At 53.1% G+C, this 14,117-nt stretch overlaps 1 protein-coding gene across 2 annotated transcripts in view; it reads right to left on the reverse strand.

The window, feature by feature from the left end:
• Positions 1 to 14,117, reverse strand: part of PTCD3 (pentatricopeptide repeat domain 3) — a 63,777-nt gene that overhangs the window by 37,592 nt on the left and 12,068 nt on the right. The window contains exons 8-14 of one of the 2 annotated variants that reach the window (XM_088454279.1): positions 12,484 to 12,596; positions 11,931 to 11,939; positions 7,100 to 7,155; positions 6,727 to 6,814; positions 6,595 to 6,655; positions 5,573 to 5,655; positions 5,194 to 5,338 (exon numbers count right to left, since the gene is read on the reverse strand). In XM_088454279.1, the coding sequence (XP_088310405.1) occupies positions 5,194 to 5,338; positions 5,573 to 5,655; positions 6,595 to 6,655; positions 6,727 to 6,814; positions 7,100 to 7,155; positions 11,931 to 11,939; positions 12,484 to 12,596 (555 nt within the window). The remainder of the gene's footprint in view (positions 1 to 5,193; positions 5,339 to 5,572; positions 5,656 to 6,594; positions 6,656 to 6,726; positions 6,815 to 7,099; positions 7,156 to 11,930; positions 11,940 to 12,483; positions 12,597 to 14,117) is intronic. The other variant, XM_088454280.1, reaches the window with a different exon arrangement.

Genomic DNA, 14,117 nt, shown 5'->3' on the forward strand with positions numbered 1-14,117 from the left:
CCACCTGTCCACGAGTAGCTGAAACACCTCTGGGTGAAGCGACCATTCCCCGGGATGCACGTCGTGACGGCTGAGGAAGTCCGCCTCCCAATTGAGGACTCAGGGGATGAAGACCGCCGAGATCGCTGGAATGTGACCCTCCGCCCAAGTCAGGATACGAGACACCTCCGACATCGCTGCCTGACTGCGAGTTCCGCCTTGGTGATTGATATACGCCACCGTGGTGGCGTTGTCGGACTGCACCTGTACCGCCCTTCCGTGAAGAGTGGGGCCGGACGATTGCAGGGCCCTGTATACTGCCCGCAGTTCCAGGATGTTGATGGGGAGAAGTGCTTCTTCCGCTGACCAACGACCCTGAAGCGACAAAGAGCCGGTCACTGCCCCCCAACCCCGGAGACTGGCATCCGTCATGAGCAGGACCCAGTCCGGGATCCAAAATGGGCGCCCCTCGACCAGATGAGCTGTCTGAAGCCACCAAGCCAAAGATAGCCGAACGTCCGGAGACAACACCAGCACCTGAGAGCGGATCCGGTGAGGTAACCCGTTCCATTCTGATAAAATCAGCCCCTGCAGGGGCCGGGAATGGAACTGGGCAAATTCCACCATGTCGAATGTCGACACCATGGACCCCAGAACTCTCATAGCCGAATGGACCGACAGGCGGCAACGGCTCAGGCAACTGCGTATCTGCAGCTGTAGGGAGGCGACCTTCTCCGGAGTCAGGAAGATCCTTTGCTGACGCGAATCCAGCAGGGCTCCCAAATGAACCATCCGCTGTGATGGAATCAGGGAGGACTTTTTCCAATTTATCAACCACCCGTGTGCTTGCAGGCAAGCGATCGTCAGGTGGAGATGTTGAAGCAGTACCTCCGGGGAGCTCGCCAGCAACAGGAGGTCGTCCAGGTACGGCAGCAGCCGTACATTCTGGTTCCGAAGATGTGCGGCCATGACCGCCATAATCTTCGTTAACACCCTCGGTGCCGTGGAGAGACCAAAGGGTAGCGCCCGGAACCGATAGTGGTGTTGAAGGATAGCGAACCTCAGATACCGCTGGTGTGAAGATGCTATCGGAACATGGAGGTAGGCGTCCTGGATGTCCAGGGACACCATGTAATCCCCCGGTTCCATCGCCAGAATGATGGAACGTAACGTTTCCATCCTGAACTTGGGAACTCTGAGGAATTTGTTCAGAGACTTCAAGTTGAGGATAGGGCAATGAGAACCATTGGGTTTCTGCACCAGAAACAGAGACAAATAATACCCCGTCCCTCGTTGTGATAGAGGAACGGGAACAATGACCCCTGCTTTCAGCAAGGACTCTATAGCCTCCTGAACCTGTAACGCCTTGGTCTTGTCCTGAGAAGGACTTGTGCAGAAAAACTGGTGGGGTGGTCTGTGCCGAAAAGACAGGGCGTACCCCTGGGAAACCACTTCTCGAACCCAGGCATCCGTGGTGGTATTGTGCCAGCACTGGGCAAATAGAAGAAGTCGGCCTCCCACTCTGAGGTCCCCCAGAGGGAGGCCCGTCCCATCAGGCCGCAGGTTTATCTTCCTGCTTGGAAGAAGGGCGCCGAGCACTCCAGGCTTGCTTCTTGGGTTTAGAGGCCGTCTTACTCGCAGACTGTCTCGGGAAGGACTGACCTTTCGCCTTACCCTGAACCCGAAAGGAACGAAAAGCCGAACTCCGAACCTTAGCAGGCAGTGCCGCCGAAGGGAGGAAGGCCGACTTGGATTTAGCCAGGGTGTCCACTATTTTGTCCAAGTCCGGACCAAATAGTAATTCCCCATTGAAAGGTAAGGCCTCCAGACCTTTCTTTGAATCAGAGTCCGCTCTCCAGGACCGCAACCATAAGGATCGGTGGGCAGACACCGCTGCAGCCGATACCCGCGAGGTCAGCAGACTAGCATCTAAAGAAGCTTCTCCAATGTAAGAAGCAGCGTCCCTCATTTGTCCCAACAACGCCCGCTGGACATCCGGAGCGTCGTCCGGGAAGGTATCTTCCAATGCATTGGCCCACCCCTCAATGGCCTTGGCCACCCAGGAGAAGGCCATGGACGGTCGGGCCACCGCCCCGGAGAGGGAGTAAATAGACTTTAAGCAAGTCTCAACTTTCCTGTCCGTGGAATCCTTCAGCGAGGATATCGACGGTAATGGTAAGGTGGCGCCCAGAGTTAAACGGGTGACATGGGAATCCACCGCCGGTGGAGTTTCCCATTTTTTACAATGTGCCTCAGGGAAGGGGTAATTAGAAGCCAACCGCTTCTGAGGAAGGAATCTCTTACTGGGCGCCTGCCAAGCTACCGCCATATGATCCGTCAACTGATCCGACAAGGGAAACACCGCAGAAGCCACCTTAGTTTTTTTGAAACTAGGAAACTTCGACTTAGGAACCGGTGCGAACCGGTGCCTCATCCTCTATAAGAAGAATAGCTCGCACCGCCCTAACTAGTGCTCGCACATTAATGGACGACTTGGTATCCATTTCCTGGACCGAGGCGTCCGAGTCAGTGTCATCAGGGACCTCCCCATCATCTGAGGAACCCTCTGAGTCCGATACCTGAGCAGCCCGTGTCATGAGTGGGTGTTTTGAAATCCTAGAAGGCATGTCAGTCTGCAACATTGACTGAAAAGCCGAGGAAGCGGCCGCCAAATTTTGCACGGAGTTGGAGAGCACATCCACCCAGGGTGGAGGAGTCACCATAGGGGCCTGAAAAGGTACCATAGGCTGCTGCGGCACAGGGGAAGCCTGTATATACATAGGCAACCCCGCATAGGGACCCACCGACTGAGACCCAGGAGGACTCCGCAATAACTGCGGGACACCCGGGGAATGGGGGATGGTCGGCTGGGGCAACGACCTAGTAGGGAGAGCAGTCGGGACCGACAGACGGTCCGCAATAGACACCAGCACTTGAGAAAACATCGCCCACGGTGGTTCCTGCGCCAGAGAAGGTCTGGATGGGCCAGGAGCCACCTGGCATCGACTACACAGGCCATCCTGTGACAAATCCTCCCTATCTACTCCTGCAGAACAGCGTCCGCAGGAGGCCAACACCGGAGCCACTGAGCGCTCAACCTCCTCGTCTGACATGACAGAATATATTATATAGTCAAAAAATATATCTGGCAACAGGGCAGAAGAAAACGCACTCACCGGTGTGCTAAACAACAGCCCACAATACGGCACTGTGTAGCACACAACTGTATGTGACGGACCTCACAAATACGTGATCTATATAAGTGAGGTCAGTAGAAACGCCCCTCCCCCACACACCTGTAGGGCTTGTAGGAGAAGTAAAGGGATAGGTATAAGCTGACAGTAAGCGGAAAATAAGCACAGACAGGCAGCACTAGCAAAAGTCACATACCGTGCAGGAAGATATACTCACTGCACCTTTCCACTACAATCAACCTGCCCAGATTCAGTGTCTGGGAGGGCTATAGTGCTGTGTACGCTGTCCTTAATCAGGGGAGAGGTACACAGGGGGACCGGTCCGCGTGCTCCCTGAAGATCTGCGCTGCCACTGTGAGAAAATGGCCGCTGGAGACCTCAGAGGAGGAGTGGCCGAGTAGCTGCAGCTCAGCGACGCCAGACTCCGTGCTGAAAGGCGCGCTGAGCTGAGGGGAGGAGCCGCTAAACAGGGAAGGCTTCCTCCCCTGGCTAGCCGGCATCCCGCTTGCCATATATCCCTGGTGGTCTAGTGGTCCCACGGGTTATTCCTCCTCAGAGGGGGAGCCCGCCGCCACCGCTAGCGGCCCCCGGTCTGTCCCCTAGGACCGGGGGCAAAGGACTGCATCTGCAGGCAAAACCCGCGAGCCGCCGCTAATCGGCGACTCGCGGCTTACCTTGTCCCCGGCGACTCCGGCAGCAGTCCAGGGAGGGACCCAGAGTCCGGCTAGTACGGACTCTGGCCTCCCGCCGCGATCCCCAGTGCAGTACTGGCGTCGCGGCGCCAGCGGGGAAGGAGAGCGGCAGCGTGGGCGTCTGCATAGACAGCCCGTCGCTGCCACACTAGAGCCTCTGTTTTAAAATAAAAATCTAACAGGTTTTTTTTTTTTTAAATAAAAATAGAAAGCTTTTGGGGGCTGCTCCTGCAGCCCCCCTGCGCAGGTGACCCGACTCCGGCCGGGCACCAACTCAAACTGAGGTGCTGTGGCCGGGGGCGGGGTATAGAGGAGGACGGACCCAAGTGCATCCTGGGAGCAGCTAAAGCTTTAACTGCGTGGTGCCCATGGATCCAGATCCAGCTATACCCCAAGGTCAACCCTGTGGACCCCCTATGGACCCTGAAGTAGAAATATGTATGCACATTGTGAAAGGATTCTGGTCACCCAAGAGCCATCTTGGGTGACCTGGTCATCTGGTGTTTACTATGTTACCTCCTAGAGCAGTCCAGGCCAACTTGTGGCTCACCAGCTATTGTGAAACTACAAGTCCCAGCATACCCTCCCACCGATCAGCTGGTATAGCATGCTGGGACTTCGTTTCACAACAGCTGAGAGCCACAGTTTTGCCAGGCCTGTCCTAGAGGATGGTAAAAGTGCAGGGGGAAATGAATCATCTATTCCCCTCTCTGTCTGCTCATGAGAGGCTCCAGCAATGGTACAGCCTTCCTTGTGATGCTTGTATAGCAAAGTCCAGCCCTGACACATGATGTGCACGCTGACTAAGCCATGCCCCCGCAGCTACTGCAATGCCCCCGCAGCTACTGTACCATGGCCAGTAAGAGAGACAGGAGAATCTAGCAGGAGAGAAGAAATTAAAGGGACAAGAAAGAAATCAGTCCCAACTTGGCAGCTAATGGATTAAACACTGATTCCCCATAACTTTGCCAAACAACCTTACATAACTTATGGGACGTAGTGGAAATGCCGGTGCACAGAATGCCGGCTGTCGAAATCCCGACGCAGGAATCCCGACCCGTGGCCAGAACACCTAGAGTTACGATTCAGCACCATCGGGGGAGGGTTAGGATGCAGGAAGGGAGGATTAGGGCGTGAAGGGGGGAGGCTTAGCGCCCTTGTGGGGATTCCGAGCATCGGGATGCCGCTGTGTTTTGACGGACAGCATCCCGCCTACGGTGTCCCATACCCAACCCAACTGTACCTATAATGCACTCTGGAGTGTCGCTTTATGAATGAAGAGAAGCCAGTATACCTACATTATGGCAGAGCCAAATGAACCATCTCACCTATATTGAGTGCTTTCATCTCCATGTATGTTCTCAGCGCCACCGATTTCATGATACGCCCGACCTTCTGCAAGCTCTTCAGCGTGGTGTTGAAAGTCAGTAAGTTTGGTTGAACGTTTTGCTGCACCATGTGATTTAACATGTCCTGTAAACGAAAGGTTTCAGGAACTGATCACTCACATGAGCAATACGGAGGAATATTACATATAAACACACAGACACTATTTTACTCTCTGGGAAGAATGGTTGGGGGGGGGGGGGGGAACGGTAGATGGTATTTAACAAACATCAACATTGGTACGATAATAACCAAAACTGTACACAGTACGAGCAGCTGAGAGAGAGTATGTCATGTAGGTGGCAAAACGCGTTGTCTTACCACAATCACAGCACACTTGGCCTTGCTTTCTTTTCTTATATGAGGAGCTGCCAATATCAGTGCATTGAAAGTGTACACGTCTCCTGCAGGGAATCGAAGAGGAACATAGATTAATTCCCCCCCAAAGCACCGAGCCATCCAGCTGTGCCAACGCTGATAAATACTGGACAGATTGGGACAGCTTCTACAGGAAGCACAATTTCACGCACCAACTTTCGCAGGGAACGGATGCTGGCCCCAACGCTGATAAATACTGGACAGATTGGGACAGCTTCTACAGGAAGCACAATTTCACGCACCAACTTTCGCAGGGAACGGATGCTGGCCCCTGGTTTGTCACGAGTATATAATGACTTTATCAACCTCACAAAGCCAAGGTGTTCCCAAAGCAGCTACTCAAAATCAACAGGACAAGGGTCCAAAGCCAATTTTATTTGCCAGATCCAGGAATTAATACGGTAAAACCTGGATCTTGTAATGCATCTATAACCAAAACTCTAATAATGTAATAGTACAGAAAGCCTAAACAAAACAACAATATTAACACAGACCTACTGTACATAAAATAAGCTATCAACCCCTGAAACGCTCCATTTCTTTTACCACCTGCGATAACCCAAGAGGAGAGGGCCGAGACAACCGATCAGACATCAGTATTCAGAGCCGATAAGGGCAATATCCCATAAGAATAATGCTTTGCATGGATTGATGTCAAAGTAAATCCAGGCTCTTATGACTAATAGAATATTCAGACCTGCCTAGAAAATGTCCAACTGAATGCAGACACGTAAAACGGGGGATTTGGAAGAAACTATAAGCTGTAACAGTTTGGGAAGTCTACCCTGGTCATCTATTGGATTATGTGACGGGAGGTAGAGTCACAGGGAAACCGTGAGAAACGCATCTGGCGTACAGGCTACGGTGATAGACGGTGCTCTCTGAGGCTCGGTCATTATCTCTATACTAGGAACACAGAAATAACTGCACCTGCACCAACATTCCCCAGAGGTTTGTGTACTCACCGGTAAACCTGTTGTTTAGTAGGTCTGTGTACATGTTGAACGCCTTGGTGAAAGCCCCATGCTGAAAGAACACAGATACACATGAATCTCTGTTAAGTCAGATGGAGGTGGCCCTGGTATTGGTGGCATTACCTTCACCATTCCCCGAATCATGGTACGGTAAGAGTGAGCATCCCTTTCCGGCATCAGGCTGAAGATCCTCTCCGCGTTGTTTTTCTCTCTAATTAGGAAGGAAACAAATGAACAGGATGGGTCAGTGGTGTTGTGTCAGTCAGGCCAGTGAGTAAGAGCGCAGCCTTCTTGTGACTCTGCAAGGAGAATTTAATCTTCCTTGCATTAGTCAAGGAAAGATAGCGTGCATGTCTTCTGGACACATTATTATTAACTTATACTTCTACAGCAACATATTACCCAGTGCTGTACAGAGATAGCATAGTCATTCACATCAGTCCCTTCCCTGAGTCCACCAATTACTCAACCTCACTGTTCCAGCAGTATTTATTACCTCCAAGTCGGCAGAGCAGGAGTGTTTCCGGAGTCGCCTCTCTTCTTGACGGTTTCCTAAAGATAAAAAAAAAAAAAAAAAAAAGAGTCCACATTAATACATGCTGGAATAGTGCTGACTACGCTCCAGCTGCCTGGAGAGCTCCTCATCTTTCTTAACCCACTTGGTCCCTAACAAGGTATCCCACGTGTTACCCGGAGCCAATACAGCTGCACAGAAACGTTCCTGCAGTCTCACTCCCCCAAACAGCTGCACAGAAACGCTCCCCCAGTCTCACACTCCCAAATACAGCTGCACAGAAACGCTCCCCCAGTCTCACTCCCCACTACAGCTGCACAGAAACGCTCCCCCAGTCTCACTCCCCTCTACAGCTGCACAGAAACGCTCCCCCAGCCTCACACTCACCACTACAGCTGCACAGAAACGCTCCCCCAGTCTCGCACTCACCACTACAGCTGCACAGAAACGCTCCCCCAGTCTCACACTCCCAAATACAGCTGCACAGAAACGCTCCCCCAGTCTCGCACTCCCAAATACAGCTGCACAGAAACGCTCCCCCAGTCTCACTCCCCTCTACAGCCGCAAAGAAACGCCCCCCCAGCCTCACACTCCCTACTACAGCTACACAGAAACGCTTCCCCAGTCTCACTCCCCACTACAGCTGCACAGAAGCGCTTCCCCAGTCTCACTCCCCTCTACAGCTGCACAGAAATGCTCCCCCAGCCTCACACTCACCACTACAGCTGCACAGAAACGCTCCCCCAGCCTCACACTCACCACTACAGCTGCACAGAAACGCTCCCCCAGTCTCGCACTCACCACTACAGCTGCACAGAAACGCTCCCCCAGTCTCACACTCCCAAATACAGCTGCACAGAAACGCTCCCCCAGTCTCGCACTCCCAAATACAGCTGCACAGAAACGCTCCCCCAGTCTCACTCCCCACTACAGCTGCACAGAAACGCTCCCCCAGTCTCACACTCCCAAATACAGCTGCACAGAAACGCTCCCCCAGTCTCACTCCCCACTACAGCTGCACAGAAACGCTCCCCCAGTCTCACTCCCCTCTACAGCTGCACAGAAACGCTCCCCCAGCCTCACACTCACCACTACAGCTGCACAGAAACGCTCCCCCAGTCTCGCACTCACCACTACAGCTGCACAGAAACGCTCCCCCAGTCTCACACTCCCAAATACAGCTGCACAGAAACGCTCCCCCAGTCTCGCACTCCCAAATACAGCTGCACAGAAACGCTCCCCCAGTCTCACTCCCCTCTACAGTTGCACAGAAACGCTCCCCCAGCCTCACACTCACCACTACAGCTGCACAGAAACGCTCCCCCAGTCTCGCACTCCCAAATACAGCTGCACAGAAACGCTCCCCCAGTCTCACACTCCCAAATACAGCTCCACAGAAATGCTCCCCCAATCTCACTCCCCACTACAGCTGCGCAGAAACGCTCCCCCAGTCTCACACTCCCAAATACAGCTGCACAGAAACGCTCCCCCAGTCTCACTCCCCACTACAGCTGCACAGAAACGCTCCCCCAGTCTCACTCCCCTCTACAGCTGCACAGAAACGCTCCCCCAGTCTCACACTCCCAAATACAGCTGCACAGAAACGCTCCCCCAGTCTCGCACTCCCAAATACAGCTGCACAGAAACGCTCCCCCAGTCTCACTCCCCACTACAGCTGCACAGAAACGCTCCCCCAGTCTCACACTCCCAAATACAGCTGCACAGAAACGCTCCCCCAGTCTCACTCCCCACTACAGCTGCACAGAAACGCTCCCCCAGTCTCACTCCCCTCTACAGCTGCACAGAAACGCTCCCCCAGCCTCACACTCACCACTACAGCTGCACAGAAACGCTCCCCCAGTCTCGCACTCACCACTACAGCTGCACAGAAACGCTCCCCCAGTCTCACACTCCCAAATACAGCTGCACAGAAACGCTCCCCCAGTCTCGCACTCCCAAATACAGCTGCACAGAAACGCTCCCCCAGTCTCACTCCCCTCTACAGTTGCACAGAAACGCTCCCCCAGCCTCACACTCACCACTACAGCTGCACAGAAACGCTCCCCCAGTCTCGCACTCCCAAATACAGCTGCACAGAAACGCTCCCCCAGTCTCACACTCCCAAATACAGCTCCACAGAAATGCTCCCCCAATCTCACTCCCCACTACAGCTGCGCAGAAACGCTCCCCCAGTCTCACACTCCCAAATACAGCTGCACAGAAACGCTCCCCCAGTCTCACTCCCCACTACAGCTGCACAGAAACGCTCCCCCAGTCTCACTCCCCTCTACAGCTGCACAGAAACGCTCCCCCAGCCTCACACTCACCACTACAGCTGCACAGAAACGCTCCCCCAGTCTCGCACTCACCACTACAGCTGCACAGAAACGCTCCCCCAGTCTCACACTCCCAAATACAGCTGCACAGAAACGCTCCCCCAGTCTCGCACTCCCAAATACAGCTGCACAGAAACGCTCCCCCAGTCTCACTCCCCTCTACAGTTGCACAGAAACGCTCCCCCAGCCTCACACTCACCACTACAGCTGCACAGAAACGCTCCCCCAGTCTCGCACTCACCACTACAGCTGCACAGAAACGCTCCCCCAGTCTCACACTCCCAAATACAGCTGCACAGAAACGCTCCCCCAGTCTCGCACTCCCAAATACAGCTGCACAGAAACGCTCCCCCAGTCTCACTCCCCTCTACAGTTGCACAGAAACGCTCCCCCAGCCTCACACTCACCACTACAGCTGCACAGAAACGCTCCCCCAGTCTCGCACTCCCAAATACAGCTGCACAGAAACGCTCCCCCAGTCTCACACTCCCAAATACAGCTCCACAGAAATGCTCCCCCAATCTCACTCCCCACTACAGCTGCGCAGAAACGCTCCCCCAGTCTCACACTCCCAAATACAGCTGCACAGAAACGCTCCCCCAGTCTCACTCCCCACTACAGCTGCACAGAAACGCTCCCCCAGTCTCACTCCCCTCTACAGCTGCACAGAAACGCTCCCCCAGCCTCACACTCACCACTACAGCTGCACAGAAACGCTCCCCCAGCCTCACACTCACCACTACAGCTGCACAGAAACGCTCCCCCAGTCTCGCACTCACCACTACAGCTGCACAGAAACGCTCCCCCAGTCTCACACTCCCAAATACAGCTGCACAGAAACGCTCCCCCAGTCTCGCACTCCCAAATACAGCTGCACAGAAACGCTCCCCCAGTCTCACTCCCCTCTACAGTTGCACAGAAACGCTCCCCCAGCCTCACACTCACCACTACAGCTGCACAGAAACGCTCCCCCAGTCTCGCACTCACCACTACAGCTGCACAGAAACGCTCCCCCAGTCTCACACTCCCAAATACAGCTGCACAGAAACGCTCCCCCAGTCTCGCACTCCCAAATACAGCTGCACAGAAACGCTCCCCCAGTCTCACTCCCCTCTACAGTTGCACAGAAACGCTCCCCCAGCCTCACACTCACCACTACAGCTGCACAGAAACGCTCCCCCAGTCTCGCACTCCCAAATACAGCTGCACAGAAACGCTCCCCCAGTCTCACACTCCCAAATACAGCTCCACAGAAATGCTCCCCCAATCTCACTCCCCACTACAGCTGCGCAGAAACGCTCCCCCAGCCTCACACTCCCAAATACAGCTCCACAGAAATGCTCCCCCAATCTCACTCCCCACTACAGCTGCACAGAAACGCTCCCCCAGTCTCACTCCCCTCTACAGCCGCAAAGAAACGCCCCCCCAGCCTCACACTCCCTACTACAGCTACACAGAAACGCTTCCCCAGTCTCACTCCCCACTACAGCTGCACAGAAGCGCTTCCCCAGTCTCACTCCCCTCTACAGCTGCACAGAAATGCTCCCCCAGCCTCACACTCACCACTACAGCTGCACAGAAACGCTCCCCCAGCCTCACACTCACTACAGCTGCACAGAAACGCTCCCCCAGCCTCACACTCACCACTACAGCTGCACAGAAACGCTCCCCCAGTCTCACTCTCCTCTACAGCTACACAGAAATGCTCCCCCAGCCTCACACTCACCACTACAGCTGCACAGGAACGTTCCCCAGCCTCTCTCCCCACTACAGCTGCACAGAAACGCTCCCCCATCCTCTCTCCCCACTACAGTTGCATTTTATTCATGCCTAATGAAGAGGATTGAATTTAACTGCAATATATGTACTGAGGGAAGGTTTAAACAAAAGTGGACAATCCATTTAAACCAAGACCAGGCCTTAGGTTTTCATTCTCTTCGTCCTCCAGCTTCTGTTCGCTCGATACGGAATCGCTATCCCCATAAAAGCACAGAAGATCTAGAAGTCTGTTTGTAGTCTCCAAAGAAGGCGTTGTTCCCAGCTGCACAGAAACGCTTCCCCAATCTCACTCCCCTCTACAGCTACACATAAATGCTCCCCCAGCCTCACACTCACCACTACAGCTGCACAGAAACGCTCCCCCAGTCTCTCACTCCCCACTACAGCTGCACAGAAACACTCCCCCAGCCTCACTCCCCACTACAGCTGCACAGAAACGCTCCCCCAGTCTCACTCCCCACTACAGCTGCACAGAAACGCTCCCCCAGCCTCACTCCCCACTACAGCTGCACAGAAACGCTCCCCGAGTCTCTCACTCCCCACTACAGCTGCACAAAACGCTTCCCCATCCTCTCTCCCCACTACAGTTGCATATTATTCATGCCTAATGAAGAGGATTGAATTTAACTGCAATATATGTACTGAGGGAAGGTTTAAACAAAAGTGGACAATCCCTTTAAACCAAGACCAGGCCTTACGTTTTCATTCTCTTCGTCCTCCAGCTTCTGTTCGCTCGATACGGAATCGCTATCCCCATAAAAGCACAGAAGATCTAGAAGTCTGTTTGTAGTCTCCAAAGAAGGCGTTGTTCCCAGCTGCACAGAAGCGCTTCCCCAATCTCACTCCCCTCTACAGCTACACATAAATGCTCCCCCAGCCTCACACTCACCACTACAGCTGCACAGAAACGCTCCCCCAGTCTCTCACTCCCCACTACAGCTGCACAGAAACACTCCCCCAGCCTCACTCCCCACTACAGCTGCACAGAAACGCTCCCCCAGTCTCACTCCCCACTACAGCTGCACAGAAACGCTCCCCCAGCCTCACTCCCCACTACAGCTGCACAGAAACGCTCCCCGAGTCTCTCACTCCCCACTACAGCTGCACAAAACGCTTCCCCATCCTCTCTCCCCACTACAGTTGCATATTATTCATGCCTAATGAAGAGGATTGAATTTAACTGCAATATATGTACTGAGGGAAGGTTTAAACAAAAGTGGACAATCCCTTTAAACCAAGACCAGGCCTTACGTTTTCATTCTCTTCGTCCTCCAGCTTCTGTTCGCTCGATACGGAATCGCTATCCCCATAAAAGCACAGAAGATCTAGAAGTCTGTTTGTAGTCTCCAAAGAAGGCGTTGTTCCTAGGATAAGAGGATTTTATTAACTTTACATAGAATTATTGTCTATGCAACAGTATATAGAGATGGCAAGACTTTGGATGACTGTTTCCTGCAGCTGAATGCTATTAGAAATTTGCTGATAAAAGGTGCCTGTACATCATTGGCCATATGAAGTAGCGGTGCTGTTCGCCAAATCCAGCTGTGGTTGGTGCCCCTGAGCCAGTCATCTGTACTTTCTATAGACATCTTCCATGTGAACCACCCATCTTATAGAAACAACTTATTGCAGCTTTGCAAAAAGGGGATTTTTGTTCTTACCTGTAAAATCCTTTTTTTCTTTTGTCATTGGGGGGACACTGGAAAAACATGGGAAGTCCCAAAGCTGTCCCCTTAAGAGACATGCTTTTGTGCTGGAATTAGGACCAGACACCCAAAACCCGGTTGGGGTGAAGGTGTCAAAACTATAGAATTGTGGGCAGAGGACTACGTGGCCGCCTAACTTAGCTTTTCAGCAGAGGCACCATGGCGAACGTCCTAAGTCTCAGAGACGTAAGTAAGGAGAGTCCGGACCACGTCAAGAGAAAGCAGAGATAGATGAGAGTCCATAGCATCCGAAACCTGAAGAGACGGTAACACAATCTCGAAAACGTGAAGCCACTTTTGGCAGACAGCCCAGCCGGGTACGCAGGACAACACTATTAGGGTGGAAAATGAGGAAGGGGGAGCAATGAGACAACACACCCAAGTCTGAAACCCAGCATGCCAATGACCAATAAGACAACTGTTTTCCACGTGAGCCAACACAGCTCGATGGATGACAAAAGGTACAAAGGGCGGTTCCTGAAGAACCTGTAACACTAAGGTTAGGTCCCACGGAGCTACAGGGAGGACAAAATGATGCTGAATGTGCAGGACCCCCTGCACAAATGTTTGTACCGCAAGGAAACAGGCAATTTGTGAGCTGGAAACTTATCAAAAAGGCGAAGACCCAGATCCAAGACAGCAAGAAGGACAAGATCCTGGAAGCCGAAAAGCCAAGGGATCCATATCACGGGTCGAACACCACCCGAAATAGGCCTGCCAAACCCGGTAATAGATCCCTGCGGATAAGGGCTTCCTAGCACAGAGCATGGTCCAGACAACCAAATCCGAGAATCCTCTAGATTTCAGAATCAAGGTCTTCATAGCCACCCCGTTAGAGCAAGACGAGCTAGGTCGAGGTGAAGGCATTTACCCTGAGAGAGAAGATCCGGCCTGAGAGGTAGGCGCCATGCGGTAGTTAAGGACAGTCTGGCGCGACCAGAATGATGGTCACGCCCTCTAACTTTAATTTGCTTAAAAACGCGGGAGTAGAGAGATTGTGGGAAAGATGTACACGTGTCAGAAGTTACATGGGCCATTGAGAACATCCACCAGAAAGGCTCCTGGGTCTCTGGTGCCGTGAGGTCATTAAGTAGATGTCCGGATGACCCCAGTGGCAGACGAGCCTCTGGAATACATTGGATAGAGGGAACACTCCTCCGAATGAACATCCTGGCCGTT

This window comes from Taudactylus pleione, unplaced genomic scaffold (genome assembly GCF_031769625.1).
Source record: "Taudactylus pleione unplaced genomic scaffold, aTauple2 ptg000611l, whole genome shotgun sequence".
NCBI lineage: Eukaryota > Metazoa > Chordata > Amphibia > Anura > Myobatrachidae > Taudactylus > Taudactylus pleione.